The sequence below is a fragment of the Scyliorhinus torazame genome, chromosome 20 (assembly GCF_047496885.1).
Source record: "Scyliorhinus torazame isolate Kashiwa2021f chromosome 20, sScyTor2.1, whole genome shotgun sequence".
NCBI lineage: Eukaryota > Metazoa > Chordata > Chondrichthyes > Carcharhiniformes > Scyliorhinidae > Scyliorhinus > Scyliorhinus torazame.
In genome coordinates, this window is record NC_092726.1 from 8021069 (window position 1) to 8044964 (window position 23896).

The 23896-nt window shown below is 55.2% G+C and overlaps 1 protein-coding gene across 1 annotated transcript in view; it reads right to left on the reverse strand.

Moving 5' to 3' along the window:
• Positions 1-23896, reverse strand: part of LOC140397070 (uncharacterized) — a 105220-nt gene that overhangs the window by 65710 nt on the left and 15614 nt on the right. Inside the window, exons 2-8 of the mRNA XM_072486103.1 lie at positions 15157-15294; positions 13197-14190; positions 12524-12702; positions 10750-10820; positions 10247-10342; positions 8928-9068; positions 8555-8601 (exon numbers count right to left, since the gene is read on the reverse strand). Coding sequence (XP_072342204.1) covers positions 8555-8601; positions 8928-9068; positions 10247-10342; positions 10750-10820; positions 12524-12702; positions 13197-14190; positions 15157-15294 — 1666 coding nt within the window. The remainder of the gene's footprint in view (positions 1-8554; positions 8602-8927; positions 9069-10246; positions 10343-10749; positions 10821-12523; positions 12703-13196; positions 14191-15156; positions 15295-23896) is intronic.

Below are 23896 nucleotides of genomic sequence, written 5' to 3' on the forward strand. Positions count from 1 at the left end.
TCATCATCACCCCCCCCAACATCATCATCACCCCCCCCAACATCATCATCACCCCCCCAACATCGTCATCACCCCCCCAACATCATCATCACCCTCCCAACATCATCATCACACCCCCAACATCATCATCACCCCACCAACATCATCATCACCCCCCCAACATCGTCATCACCCCCCCAACATCATTATCACCCCCCCAACATCGTCATCACCCCCCCAACATCGTCATCACCCCCCCAACATCATCATCACCCTCCCAACATCATCATCACACCCCCAACATCATCATCACCCCCCCAACATCATCATCACCCCCCCCCAACATCATCATCACCCCCCCAACATCATCACCCCCCCAACATCGTCATCACCCCCCCAACATCATCATCACCCTCCCAACATCATCATCACACCCCCAACATCATCACCCCCCCAACATCATTATCACCCGCCCAACATCGTCATCACCCCCCCAACATCGTCATCACCCCCCAACATCATCATCACCCCCCCAACATCATCATCACCCCCCCCAACATCATCACCCTCCCAACAACATCATCACCCCCCCAACATCGTCATGACCCCCCCAACATCGTCATGACCCCCCCAACATCGTCATGACCCCCCCAACATCATCATCACCCCCCCAAACATCATCATCACCTCCCCCCCCAACTTCATCATCACAATCCCAACATCATCATCACCCCCCCAACATCGTCACCCCCCCAACATCATCATCACCCCCCCAACATCGTCATCACCCCCCCAACATCATCATCACCCCCCCAACAACATCATCACCCCCCCCAACATCATCATCACCTCCCCCCCCAACTTCATCATCACAATCCCAACATCATCATCACCCCCCCCAACATCGTCATCACCCCCCAACATCATCATCACCCCCCAACATCATCATCACCCTCCCAACATCGTCATCACAATCCCAACATCATCATCACCCCCACAACATCATCATCACCCCCCCAACATCATCATCACCCTCCCAACATCGTCATCACAATCCCAACATCATCATCACCCCCACAACATCATCATCACCCTCCCAACATCGTCATCACAATCCCAACATCGTCATCACCCTCCCAACATCGTCACCCCCCCAACATCATCACCCCCCAACATCATCATCACCCCCCAACATCATCATCACCGCCCAACATCATCATCACCGCCCAACATCATCATCACCCTTCCAACATCATCATCATCACCCCCAACATCATCATCACCCCCAACATCATCATCACCCCCCCAACATCATCATCACCCCCCCAACATCATCATCACCCACCCAACATCATCATCACCCCCAACATCATCATCACCCCCCCAACATCATCATCACCCCCCCAACATCATTATCACACTCCCAACATCATCATCACCCCCCCAACATCATCATCACAATCGCAACATCATCATCACCCCCCCAACATCATCATCACCCCCCCAACATCATCATCGCTCCCCCAACATCATCATCACACTCCCCCAACATCATCACAATCCCAACATCATCGTCACCCCCCAACATCATCACAATCCCAACATCATCATCATCAATCCCAACATCATAATCGCCCCCCCAACATCATCATCACCCCCCCAACATCATCATCACACCCCCAACATCATCACCCCCCCAACATCGTCATCACCCTCCCAACATCATCACCCTCCCAACATCATCATCACCCCCCCCAACATCGTCATCACCCCCCAACATCATCATCAGCCCCCAACATCATCATCAGCCCCCAACATCATCATCACAATCCCAACATCATCATCACAATCCCAACATCATCATCACCCCCCCAACATCCTCATCACCCCCCCAACATCATCATCACCCCCCCAACATCATCATCACCCCCCCCCAACATCATCATCACAATCCCAACATCATCATCACCCCCCAACATCATCGTCACCCCCCCAACATCATCACAATACCAACATCATCATCATCAATCCCAACATCATAAAACCCCCCCCAACATCATCATCACCCCCCAACATCACCATCACAATCCCAACATCACCCCCCCAACATCATCAGCCCCCCAACATCATCGTCACTCCCCCATCATCACCCTCCCAACATCATCATCAGCCCCCAATAACATCATCACCCCCCCAACATCATCACCCTCCCAATATCATCACCCTCCCAACATCAGCATCACCCCCCCCAAACATCATCATCACCCCCCCAACATCATCATCACAATCCCAACATCATCATCAACCCCCCCAACATCATCATCACCATCCCAACAACATCATCACCCCCCCCAACATCGTCATCACCCCCCCAACATCATCATCACCCCCCCCAACATCATCATCACCCCCCCAACATCATCATCACTCCCCCAACATCATCATCACCCTCCCAACATCGTCATCACCCCCCAACATCATCATCACACTCCCAACATCATCATCACCCCCCCAACATCATCATCACCCCCCCAACATCATCATCACCCTCCCAACATCATCATCACCCCCCCAACATCATCATCACCCCCCCAACATCATCATCACCCCCCCAACATCATCATCACCCCCCCAACATCATCATCACCCTCCCATCATCATCATCACAATCCCAACATCATCATCACCCCCCCAACATCATCATCACCCCCCAACATCATCATCACCCCCCCAACATCATCATCACCCCCCCGACATTGTCATCACCCCAACATCATCATCACCCCCCCAACATCATCATCACCCCCTCAACAACATCATCACCCCCCCAACATCGTCATCACCCTCCCAACATCATCACCCTCCCAACATCATCATCACCCTCCCATCATCATCATCACAATCCCAACATCATCATCACCCCCCCAACATCATCATCACCCTCCCATCATCATCATCACAATCCCAACATCATCATCACCCCCCCAACATCATCATCACCCCCCAACATCATCATCACCCCCCAACATCATCATCACCCCCCCAACATCATCATCACCCCCCCAACATCGTCATCACCCCCCCAACATCATCATCACCCCCCCAACATCATCATCACCCCCCCAACATCGTCATCACCCCCCCAACATCATCATCACCCCCCCAACATCATCATCACCCTCCCAACATCATCATCACCCTCCCAACATCATCACCCTCCCAACATCATCATCACCCTCCCAACATCATCATCACCCCCCCAACATCATCATCACCCTCCCAACATCATCATCACCCCCCCAACATCATCATCACCCCCCCAACATCATCATCACCCTCCCATCATCATCATCACAATCCCAACATCATCATCACCCCCCCAACATCATCATCACCCCCCAACATCATCATCACCCCCCCAACATCATCATCACCCCCCCAACATCATCATCACCCTCCCAACATCATCATCACCCCCCCAACATCATCATCACCCCCCAACATCATCATCACCCTCCCAACATCGTCATCACCCCCCCCCACATCATCATCACAATCCCAACATCATCATCATCCCCCCAACATCATCATCGCTCCCCCAACATCATCATCACCCCCCCAACATCGTCATCACCCCCCCAACATCATCATCACCCCCCCAACATCATCATCACCCCCCCAACATCATCATCACCCCCCCCACATCATCATCACTCCCCCCCACATCATCATCACCCCCCCAACATCATCATCACCCTCCCAACATCATCGTCACCCCCCCAACATCATCGTCACCCCCCCAACATCATCGTCACCCCCCCAACATCATCATCACCCCCCCCAACATCATTATCACCCTCCCAACATCATCACCCTCCCAACATCATCATCACCCTCCCAACATCATCATCACCCCCCAACATCATCATCACCCTCCCAACATCATCATCACCCTCCCAACATCATCATCACTCCCCCAACATCATCATCACCCTCCCAACATCATCATCACCCTCCCAACATCATCATCACCCTCCCAACATCATCATCACCCTCCCAACATCGTCATCACCCCCCAACATCATCATCATCCCCCCAACATCATCACCCCCCCAACATCATTATCACCCTCCCAACCTCATCATCACCCCCCCCAACATCATCACCCTCCCAACATCATCATTATCCCCCCAACATCATCACCCCCCCAACATCATTATCACCCTCCCAACCTCATCATCACCCCCCCCAACATCATCACCCTCCCAACATCATCATCACCCTCCCAACATCATCATCACCCCCAACATCATCATCACCCCCCCAACATCATCACCCCCCCAACATCATCATCACCCCCCCCAACATCATCACCCTCCCAACCTCATCATCACCCTCCCAACAACATCACCCCCCCAACATCATCATCACCCTCCCAACATCATCATCACCCTCCCAACATCATCATCACCCTCCCAACATCATCATCACCCCCCCAACATCATCATCACCCTCCCAACAACATCATCACCCCCCCAACATCATCATCACCCTCCCAACAACATCATCACCCCCCCAACATCGTCATGACCCCCCCAACATCATCATGACCCCCCCAACATCATCATCACCCCCCCAACATCATCATCACCCTCCCAACATCATCATCACCCCCCCCCAACATCATCATCACCCCCCCAACATCATCATCACCCCCCCAACATCATCATCACCCTCCCAACCTCATCATCACCCCCCCCAACATCGTCATCACCCCCCCAACATTATCACCCTCCCAACCTCATCATCACCCCCCCAACATCATCATCACCCCCCCAACATCATCATCACCCCCCCAACATCATCATCACCCCCCCAACATCATCACCCTCCCAACATCATCATCACCCCCCCCCAACATCATCATCACCCCCCCCAACATCATCATCACCCCCCCAACATCATCGCTCCCCCAACATCATCACCACCCCCCCAACATCATCACCACTCCCCAACATCATCATCACTCTCCCAACCTCATCATCACCCCCACATCTTTGGGTTGTGGGGGTGAAACCCACGCAGACACGGGGAGAATGTGGAAACGCCACACGGACAGTGACCCAGAGACGGGATCGATCCTGGGACCCCGGCGCCATGAGGCAGTAGTGCTAACCACTGTGCCACCGTGCTGTCCTTGAGGTAGGTAGATTCCTGACTAACAATGGAATCAAAGGTTATTGGGAGGCGGGGTGCAGGCGGAATGTGGATTGGAGACCGCAATCAGATCAGTCCCGACTCCCGAACCGGCGCGGCAGGTTAGAGGGGCCGAATTGCCTCCTCCTGCTCCCAACTCGTTTGTTTGTAAATTAAGTCTGCGTCTGAAGGTCGAATGAAAATTCTTTGCGGGACGCAGCATTTTCCTTTGTCGGGACTATTGAGGAACTGGACGCAGGCACCCTTGAGAAAATGTTTCTGGGGTGTGGAGGTGGTGGGAGAAACACTCTCAATCTTTGTTGGACAACACTGCATACAGATTGAAGCATTACGACAGAAACAAAACGTTCTCTCCTCAATAACGCACGATACCGATACCTCACACACACACTCTCAATCTTTGTCACTTGTTTAATCCATCATTTATTCTCATCACCTGCTGTTTTCTCTCTCGTGGGTGCATTTATGTCCCTCCAATCCCAATCTGTTGAGGTGCAAACCCCTCGCATGAGCAGCATTGAGAGCACACTGGAAGATTGGAGCCATGCTTTGAAAGGTTCATGTTAAAGTCTCTGGGAAACAGGATGAGTATTTACTCACCGACATAGCTTTTGCATGGCATGTGGTTGGGGGGGGGGGGGGGGGGGGCAGCATTTATTGCCCATCCCTAACTACCCTTGAGAAGGTGGTGATTAGTCGCCCTCTTGAACCGCGCTGCGGTCCCTGTTGTGTAGTTGCACCCACTGTGCTGTTAGGGAGGGAGTGCCAGGATTTTGACCCAGCGACAGTGAAGGAACGGCCGATATATTTCCCAGTCAGTGTGATGTGGGGCTTGGAGGGGAACGTCCAGGTGGTGATGGCCTGTCAAAGCCCACACAAAGAGGTATGATAGGACATGTTGCGGTCGTTATCGCGTTCAACGCTGTTCCACTGCCCTCAGTCCCAAAGGAAAAGATCTTCTGGCTTCAGAGTCACCCAAGTTCCATTTCCCCTCCATGTTAAATTTCCTCATTCCTGCGTCTGTTTTCACCTGTGCTGGGCTAAACTTGCAGTTCGTGGGTCTGTTCACCAGCGGTTCTGACTCTCAACATAAGGCAATTCCCATTTGTAGAGCATGGAAAGACGGCTGACATTGCACCATGAGGCATGATGGGACAAGAGACCCACAGATTTGACGGGAACAGACAGAATGACGGCTTCTCACTGTACATTTAGCTGGTAACACTTGGTTTTGCAACAGCGAGAACGAGGCTCCCTCGAGGACAAATAAGGATTGTGGGCTGCTGGATTGTTTCCATGAATCAGCTTGAAACTGCAAACTTAAACCTTCTAATAAAGCAGCAGCTTTTAGGATGGCGATGGCGATAGCCCTGGGATCAAACATTGGCAAGGCCAGACCCCAACTCGGAGCGTACGCCCTCCAGAGCGAGTCTGGCCAAGTTCTCTCTGCTGGGTAGTTTATTTTGGTTCAAGTTGTGAATCTTGAAACAGTTTGAACGAGCACAGAAAGTCTTTAAAAGTGAGTTGAAAAAAGTTGCATTTAAACGGAAATCAAAATTGCAATGGGTATCAATTTGTCTGTGTTGTCAGTGGATGACAGCAGAGGCCCCCAACACATTGGAATAATACTCCCCCTGGGAGTCAGCCTTTTCCCATTCATCCTTGGGGTGAGAGAGTGTGTGGCCGGCAAGTCCAGCATGCCGAATTGGCCTCGGGGAGGGGGTAGGCCAGCAGCCTGGGAACAGTGGCTGCTGGTCCACTCACGGAGTTCAGAGCGAAGCTGGCAGCCAAACATGCTGCTGTGGTCCTGAACTCACACCCAGGCCGAAGGCGGGTGAGGATGTCGGACTCCGCCCACTGGAGGGGGATGAGTGAACCAGAAGCCGATTTGTGACAATTCAGGCACCTGACGGTAATGATTGATGAGATCTATCGATTTGAGTCCGTGTTCCCTGAGCAGCAGTGGCGGGATCTGAACCCCTGTCCACAGAGCCACGATTCCAGGGATGACCAGTGCAGTGACATGACCATTCCTGGCACTAATCGGGATTTTTTTTCAATGCATGTCCAAGGTCAGGGATCAGGGCAGGTTATGTAACTAGGGATGATGCTCATGCGGGACAGAAACATCAATACAGAGTGTTGGAATGACCAGTTTCCATGTGATCATTGCAATGTGCGGAAAGCTCACAGACTTGTCCTGACATCGCATCTTTCACAACCTCAAGATATTCCAAAGCCCTCAGTTTAGTTTTTCACGGTTAAAGCCAGTTTTTGGTCGGGTTGATTGCTGGGCGCAGGCAGTGAGTGGCATTTTCTGATTTGGAAAGGATTGCACCGGTCACCTCCGGGTCTGCCACACTGGGACACCGATCCGCATTTCCTCGCACAGCTCTCGGTCACGGGACCTTCCGTTCCGGCACTGCACATCCTCCTGGAACACCTGGCGGGCAGCGAATTACTTTGGGCCCGGCGGTGGGGCACAGGCAGCCAAGTGGTGCACAGCAGGATCCCACAATGACGACGCGCCGGCCAGTGCGGTTGTGGGCGTTGTTTGAGGTGGTGCAGGTTGGACAAGGCAGCAGGTTAACGCACCGTTCGACAAAGAGGTGCCACAGGACCTCGAACATCGAAGGGGAGCAGCCCGATGAGGCCTCTGCTTTGAACAAAGCAGCGCGTCAGGGAGCGCAGCACTCCCTCAGTACTGTCCCCAGGTTGCACCCTTGATTACGATTTGGGGGGGGGGGGGGGGGGGGGGGTGGGGGTCATTCCACTGACCCAAAGTGACATGAGGAGGAGAGGACATGCTCTTGTGCGTGTGTGTGTGTGTGTGTGTGTGTGTGACAGACGCAATCAGCCGAGTTGGGGGAAGATTAGCACTGGAGATCCCATGTTCCCGGGTTTCAATCCTGCGTTCCGGAAGTCTCTTTTGGTGACACACTCGCCTCCGATTCAGACGATCGTGGGCTCCAGTGGCATTCCAGAGACCTCAGCGCAGGAATCCTGGCCGACACGCCCAGCGCGGTGCTGAGGGGAGTGCTGCACTGTCGCAGGCGCCGTCTTTGGAAAGAAATGTTCGACCGAGGCCGCCCTCCCCCACCCTGTCGAGTAGATACAGAAAGAACCTGATTTTGGCGCAGGGCAGGGGAGTTCTCCACCGTACTCCGGCCAACTTTCAGGAAGCGGTGCAGAGTTGATGGGCTGAATGGCGTCCTCTCCGTTGTGATGTTGTATAATCCTCAGGTTTTTGTGGGGGGGGAAACCCACGTTGGCAGGAAGGGCGAGGTCAAGTGAGGAAGCGGAATACAACAGGCAGCCAAAAACAGAGCAAAGAGAGTCTCTGAGCGTAAATACGTACCACCAGGGGGTCATCGCTGATGTCGTCAGGATTCCTCCGAGGCTGAACTGCAGGGAGAAAACAGAGAGACCCAGTGAGGATCAGGCCCAGGGAGAGGGTCGCCAAAGTCGCCATTGTGACCCACGGGCCCAGAATACTTCTCACTCTCCCATTTCGACACCCCCCACTTGCACCGCCACAGGGCGGGATGCCCTGAAGTGCCGCCGGACCAACGGTGGGCTTCAAAGCGTCACCGCCACCGAAGCCAATCGGTGCAAAGAAAGGTCCCAGAAGCAGCAACAACCCGAGGAAATCCCGCCCACGGTCTTTCCCACCTCTCTCGCTCGCTGTGACTATTTTGGAATCAGTCTGAGGAAGCACAGTTAGCACTCACCGTTCCGGTCACCTCCAGCCTTGGGCCTGGCGTCTCGCTGCCCTTTCCATTCACTCATTTGCAGCCCCAGGGCTCTGAAGACCAGCCTCTTGGCGATCACAGTGTTGGTCTGCGCCCGCTCCTTCACCGGCTGCAGGAACTCTGCGAACAGAGACAAAACACGCGGAGCTGCTTTTCAATATTCCCCGCCGACTGGAAGCCGCCGGGAACTGACCAGAAATCTGGGAAGGCAGGGCGACATGATTGTGAACCGCGACAATCTCCCGCACAAATCCCCAAACACGGCAGAAAGTTCAAGTGCGCGGAGCAGGAGCAACAACGATGGTGTCAGGGATCGGGGAAATCTCAATGCAGAAGCCTGTTGAATCCGCAATGAGTAGGACTCAGAGAAAGCCGCACAAATTTACGAACAAGGTTCATTTCAGTACAATTCCAATACTCCCCCCACTCCCCTGAGGATCTACTTCCCCGACCTGGAACTGCGGCCACTGCAGGAAGCACAGCGGGCAATTTTCACACAGCAAGATCATAAGAAAAAACAGCTGACGGCCAGCAATTAGGAAAGACCGACAATGGTTCAGGAATCAATATTGGCCAGAGGACGAGGTGCAATCTCCCCCCATCCATCCTTCCAACCATAACCGTGACGACTGACAAAGAACAAAGAAAAGTACAGCACAGGAACAGGCCCTTCGGCCCTCCAGGCCTGTGCCGACCATGCTGCCCGGGCAGCACGGTAGCATTGTGGATAGCACAATTGCTTCACAGCTCCAGGGTCCCAGGTTCGATTCCGGCTTGGGTCACTGTCTGTGCGGAGTCTGCCCATCCTCCCCGTGTCTGCGTGGGTTTCCTCCGGGTGCTCCGGTTTCCTCCCACAGTCCAAAGATGTACAGGTTAGGTGGATTGGCCATGATAAATTGCCCTTAGCGTCCAAAATTGCCCTTAGTGTTGGGTGGGGTGGCTGCGTTATGGGGATTGGGTGGAGGTGTGGACCTTGGGTGGGGTGCTCTTTCCAAGAGCTGGTGCAGACCCGATGGGCCGAATGGCCTCCTTCTGCACTGTAAATTCTATGATAATCTGGTAATCTGAACTAAAATCTTCTACATTTCCTGGGTCCGTATCCCTCTATTCCCATCCTATTCATGTACTTGTCAAGATGCCCCTGACAATCCAGCTGAGGGAGGGGTGGGGGCGGGGGTGGGGGGGTGCGGGGGGGGGCGCGGTTATTAATCTCACCAGGAAGACAGTTCCACAGGACACAGACGTACTCTCCGCTCCACCAGGAGAGCGCCATCACAAACAGTCGGAGTATCAATTACCTGAAGTCCTGGCCACCTTGAGCTTCGATTGTTTGGTAGCCTGAGATAAAGGCCGTGTTTTCAGCTGGGAATGAGTGACTGACAGGGCCTGAGAGGCTGGTGGGGGGGGGGAAACACACACAAAGGAGAACTATTAAAATTAAAATAGCTTCATCACAGACAGTTCCTCTCCAGAATAGACCATCCCAATTTACCGATCGTCACGCCGAGATTGCCGAGGGCTTCCCGCGAAGATCCAGACCTTGGTCCTCCTGCATTGAATCGGTCAAGCATTCCGATCAACGGGACTCCCACCCGGGCGGGACCTCGGCTGAGAAACAGGTTCAGGATTTGCGAAGAATTTTACTTTCAGAAATGGATTGAGATTCCCATTAAAAACCACCCCCATTTCCCAAGATTCAACTTATCCAGACCAATCCCGTGGTGGGAAAACCTCACCTATCCCAGGAAGCGATGGATAATCTCGTCAGTGAGAGGTAGCACATCTGTTAAAATTCCCCTACCTGAATCCGGACAGGAAAATATTCCCAAGGCGTGTGTACTGTCCACCCACTTTATCCGGAATCCTGCTTTTCTGGCAAGAAAAAGCAACAGGTTAGTCTCAGGAAACATGTGCACTTCTGGTAGACGCACTCACCCCCCCGGGTGGTCCTGTATCGCAGCGGGAAGGGTCCCTGCTTCTGAGGCAGAGGCTCTGGGTTCAATTCCCACTCCCGGACTTGATGGGAAAGGAAGGTGCATTCATAGCCCTCCCAACACCCGGTATATCCTTCCAACGTCAGTGACTGACACGAAGAGCAGGTGAGTCTCCTGATGTGCAGTCGCGCCCCACTCGCTCTCGCCTGCCAGGCACAAGTCAGGAGTGTGATGGAATACTGTCCACTTGCCTGGATGAGCGCAGCTCCAACAACACTCGAGAAGCTCGACACCATCCAGGACAAAGCAGCCCCGCTTGATTGCTCCCCTTCCCCAAACATTCACTCCCTCCACCACCGCCGCACAGTGACAGCGTGTGTACCATCTACAAGATGCACTGCAGCAACTCACCAAGGTTCCTAGACAGCACCTTCCAAACCCACGACCGTTACCGCCGAGAAGGACAAGAGCAGCAGATACCTGGGAACCCCATCACCTGGAGGTTCCCCGCCGAGCCCCTCACCCCCCCCGACTGGGAAATATATCGGCCGTTCCTTCACTGTCACTGGGGCAACATCCTGGAACTCCCTCCCTAACAGCACTGTGGGTGTACCTACACCACATGCACCACCACCTTCTCAGGGACAGTTGGGGATGGGAAATAAATGCTGGCCAAGCCAGCAATATCCAGTAGAATGAATATTCAAAGTGTCCCTGAATCAGTTTTATAATTCCATCGAACCATAGAATTCCTCCAGTGCGGAACGCGGCCATTCGGCCCATCGAGTCTGCACCGAGCCTCTGAAAGAGCACACCACCCAGCCCACACCCCCGCCCATTATCCCACCCAACCTGCACATCTTTGGACTGCGGGAGGAAACCGGAGCACCCGGAGGAAACCCACGCAGACACGGGGAGAACGTGCAGACTCCGCACAGACAGCGACCCAAGCCGGGAATCGAACCCGGGTCCCTGGCGCTGTGAAGCAACTGTGCTAACCACTGTGCCAAGCCTGACACAAATGACCTTTCTTTCGCAGGTGTGATGGAGGGGGGAGGTTTATTGTCTAAGGCTGTTGAACTCAATGCTGAGTCCAGAAGGGTGTAATTTGCCTCATCGAAAGAGAGAGAGAGCGGGTAAATCGAGTTGAAATCAGCCATGATTGAATGGCGGAGTGGACTCGATGGGCCGAATGGCCTTACTTCCGCTCCTATGTCTTATGGTCTCATGAGGTCTTGTTCTTCCAGTTTACGTTGGGCATCGCAGGACCAGGCTGGACATGTGGGCATATGAGAGAGAGAGAGAGAGAGAGAGAGGGAGGGAGAGAGGGAGAGGGCGGGAGAGGGAGGGAGGGAGGGAGGCAGGGAGTGAGGGAGAGGGAGGGAGAGAAGGAGAGAGGGAGAGAGAGGGGGAGGCAGGGAGGGAGAGAGGGAGAGATGTTTATTTCACCATGGAAGATTGAGGAGGCCAAGTTTTAATCTCAGAACAACTCTTCTGATCTGCTAAGACCTGAAGGCCTGGCTAAGCCCCTTGCTTGCCGTCATTATGCCCGAGAAACAGCCTGCCCAACAAAGATGCAAACGGGAGCTCGGAGCTGGTGCTCCAGACAGAGGAGAGTCAAGAGGAAATCGAAACACTTACTGAAAACTGCTAAATGCCTGCTGTATATCTTCAGTACTCAGCTGGGGTGAGAAGTCGTAGATTTCAATGATGTGTCCAAACTCCAGGCAAGTGATGTGGTCCTCCTCAGACTGATAGGTGGAATAATCGCACTGAGGATGTTCAACACCGATAGTCAACTGCCCCAGGCAAGCCGCAAGCTGCAATCCGATCAGAAGACAGCATTAGAAATAGCGATATACCCTTTCCCCAAACTGAAAACCACATTTAAATAGCACTCCGAGCCGACCATGCTGCCCGACTCAACTACAATCCTCTACACTTCCGGGGTCCGTATCCCTCTATTCCCATCCTATTCATGTATTTGTCAAGATGCCCCTTAAACGTCACTATCGTCCCTGCTTCCACCACCTCCTCCGGCAGCGAGTTCCAGGCACCCACTACCCTCTGCGTAAAAAACTTGCCTCGTACATCTACTCTAAACCTTGCCCCTCGCACCTTAAACCTATGCCCCTAATAATTGACCCCTCTACCCTGAACTTTATTTATCCAGTCAGAAACACAAATCAATTAACTCTGCTTAAAATAAAAATGTGAGGAGCAGATTGAAGACAAAGTCACACCTTTGTAGATTCGTTGCCCGGTGTGCTTGACACTCGGTAGATTTTGATACACTGAGCAGAAACTGGGTTACCTCTTTGAGTAAATCTGTTGAGTCGGCGGCAGGATTCGGGGGATCTGGACTTTGTGCTGCACTGTCTTCGCTCTCCACTCCCACCGCACCGTGCTCAGCTCCAGCGTTTGCCACGTTGCCAGCTCTGCTACTCTCGTCCCGCTGCTCTCTCGGTGCCGGCTGACTCTCCTGGTGACTGACCACCTCTTCAGCGTCGCCGCTGCTCGGCAGAGGCCGCTCGTCACCCGGGGCAGCCTGGTCTTCACGTTGAACCGCTCTTGGGCCAGCGGCTCCCGTTGTCTTCGAGGTAGGCCTTGGCGAGCGAAGCCCGTGGCGCACAACCCGCTCTCCACTCACACCCTCAGCAGCCTCCACCAACGGCGACACACTTTCACACCGGCTGCCCTCGCTGCCCAACCTGGACCCATCCCTAGCTGCTCTGGCCTCAGCGGACGGGAATGTCGTCTCCTCCTTCGACCTCGGACCCTGCTGTGCCTCTGCTTCCTGGGGAATTCCATCCAAAACATGGTCAGCTGCTGGGTCTTCTGTTGGTCTGTCCTTTTGTAAATCACCTTCATTCTCGGTTGGCTGGAGGTGGGAGGTACTGGATTGCTCCCCTTCCTCAGTCCGCCCCACATTTCCGCCGCTGAGTGGACGCTGTGGGGCGGCCTCTTGCGAAATCTGACCGCTTTCCTCCTCGTCTGCCGGGACGGGCAGCTTGCTGCCATCGGTCCTCTCTTTTCCTGGATGTCTTCTCCCTTCCCGGTTCCTGGTCTCCCTTTTGAAATTAAACTTGCCGTCTCTCCTGTTCTGGCCACCGTTCCGACAGTCGGCTCTTCCAGTGTAACGGGCTTTATCGGGCCTGTTCCTGGACTTGGCGTGGCCAGGAGGCAGCTTCTCCTGCCTGGGTGCCCCCTCGCCATCGGCCTCCGTCTGATTGTCGATGCTGCTCCTTTCTGTCCAGTGACTTGGAGCGTGGCTGCGGCTGCGATTCTCTTCCAGAGGGGCGTGCAATCTGCCAAGGACACAGAGAGTAAAAACAGCCAGTTACAATCTATCCAGGCCTTCGGCGACCAATTCCACCCCAACTCCACGGGAATGATTTGTCCGTTTCCGACTCTGACCCCAGAACCTCCTTCGTGTCAGATTCCCCTCCCACACCTGGGAATGCCAACTCCCCAGGGGACTAGGGGGCCGAGCTTCCTCCCAAATAAACCCCCCCCCCCCACAGGACATAAACCCGGGTCTGGGAGCGGGTCGAGGAAGAGGACCCTGAGGGGGAGTGGAGTAGAGAGTTATTGTATTGTGGGGGAGTGGAATCGACCTTGTTGTGTCACTGTCTATGTGACTGCGAGCACTGGGTCACAATGGCTGGCTAAGCGAAGGAGGCTGGAGCTGAATCTGTCAGAGGGCAGGTTAATGGAGGGCCCAGCACCTCAATAACGGTATCGCAGAACAAAGTATCCCAGTGTTTGACAGGAGCTTTCTGTAACCAAGGAGAACGCAGAGACACACAACGCCAGCCCAGGTCGGCTGGCTAAAAGCTTGGTCAAAGAGTTCGGCCTGAAGGAGCCGGGGGGGGGGGGGGGGGGGGGAGCGAGGCGGCGAGAGGGAGGCGGCGCGAGGTTGAGGGAGGGAATTCCAGAACTTGAAAGCATGGCCCCCAATGGCGGAGCCAATGAGAATTGGCAATGACAGGCCATCAGCGTTGGAGGAGGACAGATATCTCAGAGCTGACTGAGGAACATCTCAGGCACATCTTTCCTCCAATTCCCCCCCGCCCCCAACCCTCCCCAACCCCGCCTCTCTCCCACCATCTAGTCTCCATCTGACCCACACAACTCCAAATGGGGACCTTTGGAGATGGCAGCATTCCTTGGGTGTGATGTTGCCGATCAGGGTCTGCACTGTTCCGTGGCGCAGTTGCGCGAGCGGGCGGGGGGGGGGGCAAGCCCCGGCCCCCTCAGCCCCACAGACTCACCTCTTGTCAGCCAGGCACACCGCAGTACGCCGGGCAGCTGCCTCTCCCACCGAGAAGCTGTCCAATAGATCAAAATCCTCCACAACCCGGTGGATTAGATACCGCAGTCGGCTGCGCAGCGGGGGGAAGAGCAGGACCCTGCGGGCAGACGGAGGAAGAACAGAGTGACCAACACACCACGAGCCGGACTCAAGACAGTCCCTTCAACATCAGCACGTCACAGGGAAATGGGACCAAGCTTCTCAGCGAGACACAGGAGGCAGATAGCTGACCAAAGGCGAGGACAGACCCTGGAGGACAGAGAGAGTTGCTTCAAGTAGCAGTGAGTGAGTGAGAGCGGTTCAGCGAGGGAATATCACAGTCCACCGTCTGGACACCTGAAGCAGAATGGAGACAACAGCAACTTAATTCAGAAAAAAAAAACGACAAAAAGACAGAAAGGAAAAGAGGGTGTTGCAGAAGTGCTGTTGTAATGTGTGAACCCCAGCAACCAATTTACACAGCAAGCTTCCAGAAGCAGCAATATCGGAATGGGCAGACAAGTCACGTGCTGAACATACATTTATCAAAGTGCAATTATTAATGCGCGATCCAGGCGCAAAGGAGCCTTCAATATTCTCTTGGACAAACCTGAAATTGCAACAAATGTTTATTAATTTGGACCGGTCGTGGCACCCAACGCGGATTCTCAAACGGGCGTGCGGGAATGCTGGAACAAAATATAAATGCCTGTTGACTTGTCAAAACGTCGCCTTCACAGTACTGGAGCGCGAGAATACACCTCGCGCATGGGAGTCATCTCAAATTGTTTGAAGGCGAGGGGCAACAGGAATCTGAATTGAAAGTATGAACTGCGGGTCACGTGTTCCCTCGCATCGCTCTGTGGGCGGGAGAAAGCAGGCCCCGAGTTAACCCCTTTGTGCGCCAGACCCTCACATGCTACACATCTCGGGGCGAGTGTGGTGCTGGTCAGAGCCGTGTGTGGAAGCCTGGGAGACAGCCTCCCAGCTTGGACCTGCACTGTGCACACGGGCTCAGTTTCTCGGAGTGAATCGATACTTACTCTTGAATACGGAAGGCAGCGAACACCTTAATAAAAATGCCAGTAATTCCAAACGAAATCTGACAAAATGCCGAAGAAGCGGTAATGCAATCGGCAGAAGAGACAATGAACGGCCAAGGTGGAACTGGGAGTTGGTGGGAAACAGTGCCATTTGCATCGAGAGGCTTTCAAACAGGACGACGCGAGGAAGCAAAGGGGATTGAAGTGCTGGGAAAGGCAAAGTGAAGGTGGGGTCCATGTCGCACAGACATTGACGCCCGTGAGGAAAAGAAGTGATCAACCGTTTCAACTCCGACCAAAACAACCTGGCGATTTGTTTTTCCATTGCCACTGAACCCCCCTCCCGTCTCACAGAAACTGAGGTAGAGATCCTATCCCCTCCCCTCCGTACCAAACCTGAGCCTTTCACAATGAAGGGCAAGTGTTCTGAATTGGCTGTCATGTCGTCCTGCCCACCATGGCAACTCCCAAGGCACGCGGGCACGGCACAGGAGGTTCATCCGTCAACCCTTGCCGAGGCCGGCAAACTCGGGACAGGCCCGGAATTGAAGCGAGGACAGCGCGGGGAAGGCACACCTTGGGAAAAACTCACAGAGCTGCCGCAAAGTAGCCAGTCCACTTTATTGATATCAGTAAGTAAAGATCTATTCAGGGGCGACATGCGCCGCAGTGGTTAGCACTGGGACTGCGGCGCTGAGGTCCCGGGTTCGAATCCCGGCCGTGGGTCACTGTCCGTGTGGAGTTTGCACATTCTCCCCGTGTCTGCGTGGGTTTCGCCCCCACAACCCAAAGATGTGCCGGGTGGGTGGATTGGCCACGCCAAATTGCCCCTCAATTGGAAAACAAAATTAATTGGGGACTCGAAATTTATTTTTTTTTAAAAGGAAGTAAAGGACCTGTTTAAAATGCCCAGCAAGGGACTCCCGGTGACGGCGGGCGGGAGGCAGCCACACACTGGAGGGCTCCCGCTCGGGAATAGAAATTTCGGGGTTTGAACGCCTGGTCCCGGGGGCAACGGAGGCTGAAAAAGCTGTTAGAAGGCACAGGGAGGAGAAATGTCCAAGCTCGGGAAAAAAACGGTGGTGAAAAAAGGGTTAATGAAAGTCAGCCGATGAGTGGAAAAGTCAGCGCAGGAACTGTAAGGAAAGCGGAGGCTGGAACACCAGGGGAGGCCGCATTGCTCACAGCAGAAGAAATGACCACGGTGATGGCCGTGGAACTTGAAAAACAGTTCACAAAGCACATGGAAGCGATGAAGAAGGAGACGGGGGCGGTATTGAAAGTGCTGGTGGAGGAGGCGATTGTCCCGGTGAGGGCGGCGGTATCAAGCGCAGCGGCGGAGGTGCGGGAGCAAGGTGAGACACTGAGGGAAATGGAAAATGCATTATCGCAGCACAGTGATCAACTCACCTCGATGGGGAAGGAGCTGCGGAGGGTGATAGAGACCAATAAGGGTCTGCGAGCTAAAATGGAAAACCTGGAAAACAGATCCAGGCGACAGAATCTGAGGATCGTGGGTCTACCCGAAGGGGTGGAAGGCCCGAGGCCGACGGAGTATTTTGCCACGATGTTTGCAAAGCTATTGGGGGAGGGGGACGATCCCTCCCGATATGAACTGGATCGGCTCATCGGTCGTGGAGACCTATACCAAAGGCAAGTGAGCCGCCAAGAGTAGTAACTGTGTTTCCGTAGGTATAGCGTGAAGGAGAAAGTCCTGTGCTGGGCAAAGCAGAAGCGGGTGGCGCAGTGGGCTGGAGCTGGTATACGCATATACCAGGACTTTACAGTGGAGCTGGCGAGGAGGCGAGCTGCCTTCAGCCGGGTGAAGATGGCACTGTACATCAGCAAGGTGCAGTGCAGCATAGTATATCCAGCTAAATTGAGGGTGACTTACAAATCCAAGGACGTGTATTTTGTTAGAAATAATTTATATTAAGGTTTTGATAAAATATCAATAACAAAATGAAAAAGGAACCCAACAGGGTTAAGTACAAAACACAGTCCAGAAAAGCAACCCTCCATATCCCCCTGTACATAAATAATAAATTAACATTAACACCCCGACTTAACACAACAGGTGTATACACCCCCTCAGACCCTCCAGTGTAAATAACATAAACCAAAATAAAGTAAACCACCCCCCCCAAGAGCTGCTGCTGCCATTGACCAATGTCTATCGCTCTGCCAGAAAGTCTAAGAACGGTTGCCCCCGCCTAAAGAACCCTTGTACCGACCCTCTCAAGGCGTAATAAACCCTGCTATATCGTTGATCCAGGATTCCACGCTTGGGGGCCTCGCATCTTTCCACTGAAGGAGAATCCTTCGCCGGGCTACCAGGGACGCAAAGGCCAGAATTCCGGCCTCTTTCGCCTCCTGCACTCCCGGCTCCTCTGCCACCCCAAATATTGCGAGCTCCCAGCCCGGTTTGACCCTGGATCCTACCACCCTCGACACCGTCCTCGCCACGCCCTTCCAAAATTCCTCCAGCGCTGGGCATGCCCAGAACATATGGGTGTGATTTGCTGGGCTCCCTGAGCACCTAACACACCTGTCCTCACCCCGAAAGAACCGGCTCATCCTTGTCCCGGTCATGTGTGCCCTGTGCAGCACCTTAAACTGTATGAGGCTGAGCCTCGCGCACGATGAGGAAGAGTTCACCCTCCCTAGGGCATCTGCCCACATCCCTTCCTCAATCTCCTCTTCCAACTCCTCCTCCCACTTACCCTTTACCTCCACCACCGAGGCCTCCTCCTCCTCCTGCATCACCTGGTAAGTTTCCGAGATCTCCCCCCCCCCCCCCACCCCGAGAGCACCCTGTCCTGTACTGTGTGTGGCAGTAGCCGCAGGAATTCCACCACCTGCCTCCTGGCAAACACCCTTACCTGTAAGTACCTGAAGGTGTTCCCCGGGGGGGAGCCCGTACTTCTCCAGCTCACCCAAGCTCGCAAACTTCCCGTCCACAAACAGGTCCCCCAGCTTTCGTATCCCTGCCCTGAGCCACCCCGAAAACCCTCCACCTGTTCTTCCTGGGGCGAACCGGTGGTTCCCCCGTAATGGGGTCCATGCCGAGGCCCCAACTTCCCCCCTATGCCGCCTCCAGTGCACCCAAACTTTGAGGGCCGCCACCACCACCGGGCTCGAGGTATACCTCCATGGAGGGAGCGGCAGCGGCGCCGTTGCCAGCGCCCCCAGACTCATACCCACACAGGACGCCGTCTCCAACCTCTGCCATGCAGCCCCCTCCCCCTCCATCACCCACTTGCGCACCATCGTCGCATTGGCGGCCCAGTAGTACCCACAGAGGTTGGGCAGCGCCAGCCCCCCCTATCTCTACTCCGCCCCAGGAACACCCTTCTCACCCGCGGAGTCCCTCACGCCCACACAAACCCCATTATATTCCTGTTAACCCGCCTAAAAAAAGCCTTCGGGATAAACACGGGGAGGCACTGGAACAGGAACAAAAACCTTGGGAGCACCGTCATTTTGACTGACTGCACCCTACCCGCCAGGGACAGCGGCAACGCGTCCCACCTCTTGAACTCCTCCTCCATTTGCTCCACCAGCCTTGTAAAATTAAGCCTATGCACGGCCCCCCCAGCTCCTGGCCACCTGGACCCCCAAATATCTGAAGCTCCTCTCCGCCCTTTTTAGTGGGAGCTCGCCAATCCCCCTCTCCTGATCCCCTAGCTGAACTACGAACAGCTCGCTCTTCCCCATGTTGAGCTTGTACCCCAAGAAATCCCCGAATTCCCTAAGGATCCTCATTACCTCCGACATTCCTCCCACCGGGTCCGACACATACAGCAGCAGGTCGTCCGCATAAAGCGACACCCTATGCTCCTCCCCACCCCGCACCAACCCCCTCCAGTTCCTCGACTCTCTCAGTGCCATAGCCAGGGGTTCAATCGCCAGTGCGAAGAGCAGGGGGGACAGGGGACACCCCTGTCTCGTCCCTCGGTGCAACCGAAAGTACTCGGACCTCCTCCTGTTTGTGGCCACACTTGCCAACGGGATCTCATACAACAGCCTGACCCACCTGACAAACCCCTCCCCAAACCCGACCCTCTTCAGCACCTCCCACAGGTACCCCCACTCTACCCTATCGAAGGCTTTCTCAGCGTCCATCGCCACCACTATCTCCGCCTCCCCCTCCCTCGCTGGCATCATGATAACGTCCAGAAGCCTCCGCACATTCGCGTTCAACTGTCTCCCCTTCACAAACCCCGTCTGGTCTTCATGGATGATCTGCGGCACACAATCCTCAATCTTCGTGGCTAAGACCTTCGCCAGCACCTTGGCATCTACATTTAGCAAGGAAATCGGTCTGTAAGACCCACATTGCAGGGGATCCTTGTCCCGCTTCAGGATCAAGGAGATCAGTGCCCGGGACATCGTCGGGGGTAAAGCCCCCCCCCCTCCCTTGCCTCATTGAAGGTCCTAACTAACAGCAGGCCCAACAGGTCCATATATTTTTTATAGAACTCGACCGGGAAACCGTCTGGCCCCGGTGCCTTCCCCGCCTGCATGCTTCCTATCCCTTTGATCAGTTCCTCCAGCCCAATCGGGGCCCCCAGTCCCGCCACCAGTCCCTCTTCCACTTTTGGAAACCTCAATTGGTCCAGGAAGCGGCCCATCCCTCCCTCCTCCAGTGGGGGCTCGGACCGGTACAATTCCTCATAAAAGTCCCCGAAGACCCCATCGATGCCAACCCCACTCCGCACCACGCTCCCTCCCCTGTCCTTAACTCCCCCGATCTCCCTAGCTGCGTCCCGCTTCCGAAGCTGATGCGCCAGCATCTGGCTTGCCTTTTCCCCATACTCGTAGACCGCCCCCTGGGCCTTCCTCCACTGCACCTCCGCCTTCCTGGTGGTCACCAGGTCGAATTCGGCCTGGAGGCTGCGCCTCATCCTCAACAATCCTTCCTCAGGTTCTTCCGCAACCTCCTGTCTACCCTCACCATCTCCCCCACCGGCCTCTCCCTCTCCCCCCGCTCCCACCGCTCCTTGTGGGCCCTGATGGAGATCAGCTCTCCCCTCACCACCGCCTTCAGTGCCTCCCATACCATCCCCACTCGGACCTCCCCATTGTCGTTGGTCTCCAAGTACCTCTCTATACTTCCTCGGACCCGCTCGCTCACCTCCTCGTCCGCCAACAGCCCCACCTCCAAGCGCCACAGCGGGCGCTGGTACCTCTCCTCCCCCATCTCCAAGTCCACCCAATGCGGGGCGTGATCAGAAATGGCTATTGCCGAATACTCGGTATCCTCTACTCTCGCTATCAGCGCCCTACTCAAAATGAAAAAGTCGATTCGAGAATAAGCCTTATGGACATGTGAGAAGAATGAAAATTCCCTAGCCCCCGGCCTTGCAAATCTCCAAGGGTCCACCCCTCCCATCTGGTCCATAAACCCCCTCAGTACTCTAGCCGCCGCTGGCTTCCTACCCGTCCTAGACCTGGAGCGATCCAGTGCCGGATCCAGCACGGTGTTAAAGTCTCCCCCCATTATCAGGCCCCCCACTTCCAAGTCTGGGATCCGACCCAACATACGCCGCATAAAACCCGCATCGTCCCAGTTCGGGGCATACACATTGACCAGTACCACCCTCTCTCCCTGCAACTTACCACTTACCATTATGTACCTACCGCCATTATCTGCTCGACGTCTCGAATAACACCTTCTTTCCCACCAAGATCGCCACCCCTCGATTTTTGGCATCTAGCCCCGAGTGAAACACCTGACCTACCCACCCTCTCCTCAGTCTTACCTGGTCTGCCACCTTCAGGTGTGTCTCCTGGAGCATAACCACATCCGCCTTCAGCCCCTTCAGGTGCGCGAACACGCGAGCCCGCTTAACCGGCCCATTCAGTCCCCTTACATTCCAGGTTATCAGCCGGATCAGGGGGCTACCCGCCCCCCTCCCCGCCGACTAGCCATAACCCCTCCTCGGCCAGCCATGCGCCTGCACCCCACACCCGGCCCGTTCCCCACAGCGGCATACCCCCGTCTCGATCCACCCCACTCTCTCCAGCTCCTCCTTGACCAGCAGCAACTCGATTCCCCCACCCCACCCCCCTCCCGGCTAGGACCCATCCTCGCTGCTTTACTCCCCCCATTACACTTCCGCAGGTTAGCTGATCCTGCTGACCCCGGCCAGTCCCGCCTCTCCTTCGACTCCTCCCATTGTGGGACACACCCTCCTCTCCCGTTCCCCATCCATAGGCTCTCCCCCTCCCCCCTCCAGTCTTCAGCGCGGAAACAACCCTCGCTTCCCCGCCCCGGCCCCGCCCCCTCCAGCGCGGGAAAAAGCCCGAGCTTTCCACCTCCCCGGCCCCGCCACCTCTGACGCAGCTCCTTTTACAGGCCCAGTCCCCTCACCCCTGACTCGGGCCTCCCCCTCCCCCGCGGGGCCCCATCTCCCCGCCGGCTATCCACCCCTGTTCCATTTACTTACCCCCCTCCAAGAGCCCCCCCCGACCAACCCAACCAAAACAGTGCCCAACCCGCCCCAACCACCCTCACCGGACCAGAGAGAGAAAAAAACAAGAGCAAAGGACCCCCCCCCCAAAAAGCAACATATCCACCGCAGTCCCCAATCGCCCATCCCGACCCTCAGTCTGTGTCCAGCTTCTCGGCCTGAACAAAGGCCCACGCCTCCTCCGGAGACTCAAAATAATGGTGCCGGTCCTTGTAGGTAACCCACAGTCGCGCCGGCTGCAACATGCCAAACTTCACCCCCTTCCTGTGCAGCACCGCCTTCGCTCGATTGTACCCGGCCCTCCTCTTCGCCACCTCCGCACTCCAGTCCGGATATATCCGAACCTCCGCGTTCTCCCACCTGCTGCTCCTCTCCTTCTTGGCCCACCTGAGCACACACTCCCGATCGACGAACCGATGGAACCGCACCAGCACCGCCCGCGGAGGCTCGTTAGCCTTGGGCCTCCTCGCCAACACTCTATGGGCCCCTTCCAGCTCCAGGGGCCCCTGGAAGGACCCCGCTCCCATCAGCGAGTTTAACATGGTGACCACATAGGCCCCCACATCCGGCCCCTCCAGCCCCTCTGGGAGGCCCAGAATCCGCAGATTCTTCCGCCTCGACCGATTCTCCACCTCCTCGAACCGCTCCTGCCATTTCTTGTGGAGCGCCTCCACCTTTACCGCCAGGACTAAGATCTCGTCCTCATTGTCAGAGATCTTTTGTCGAGCCTCTCGGATCGCCACCCCCTGGGCCGTCTGCGTCTCCAGCAGCTTATCAATAGAAGCCTACATCGGCTCTAGCAGGTCCGTTTTAATCTCTCTGAAGCAGCGCTGGATACCCTCCTGTTGCTCCTCCGCCCACTGCCTCCACGCTGCCTGGTCTCCGCCCGCCGCCATTTTGCTCTTCTTCCCTCGCACCTTCTTCGGGTCCACCACCACCTTTGTTGTCGCCCCGCTCCTGGTAAAAGCCATACACTGTCGGGGAACTATTGTACTCTCCTTCCCACACCGGGAAACGTCAAAAAAGTGCCGTTGGGGGCCCTGAAAAGAGCCCAAAAGTCCGTTTTTTGCGGGAGCCGCCGAATGTGCGACTTAGCTCCGCATAGCCGCAACCGGAAGTCCTCAGGACTTCTATTTTGGGACGGCGGAAGCAGCGGAGGAGTTTGTGAAGGCAGAAGGACTGTGGCAGAATTGAGAAATGG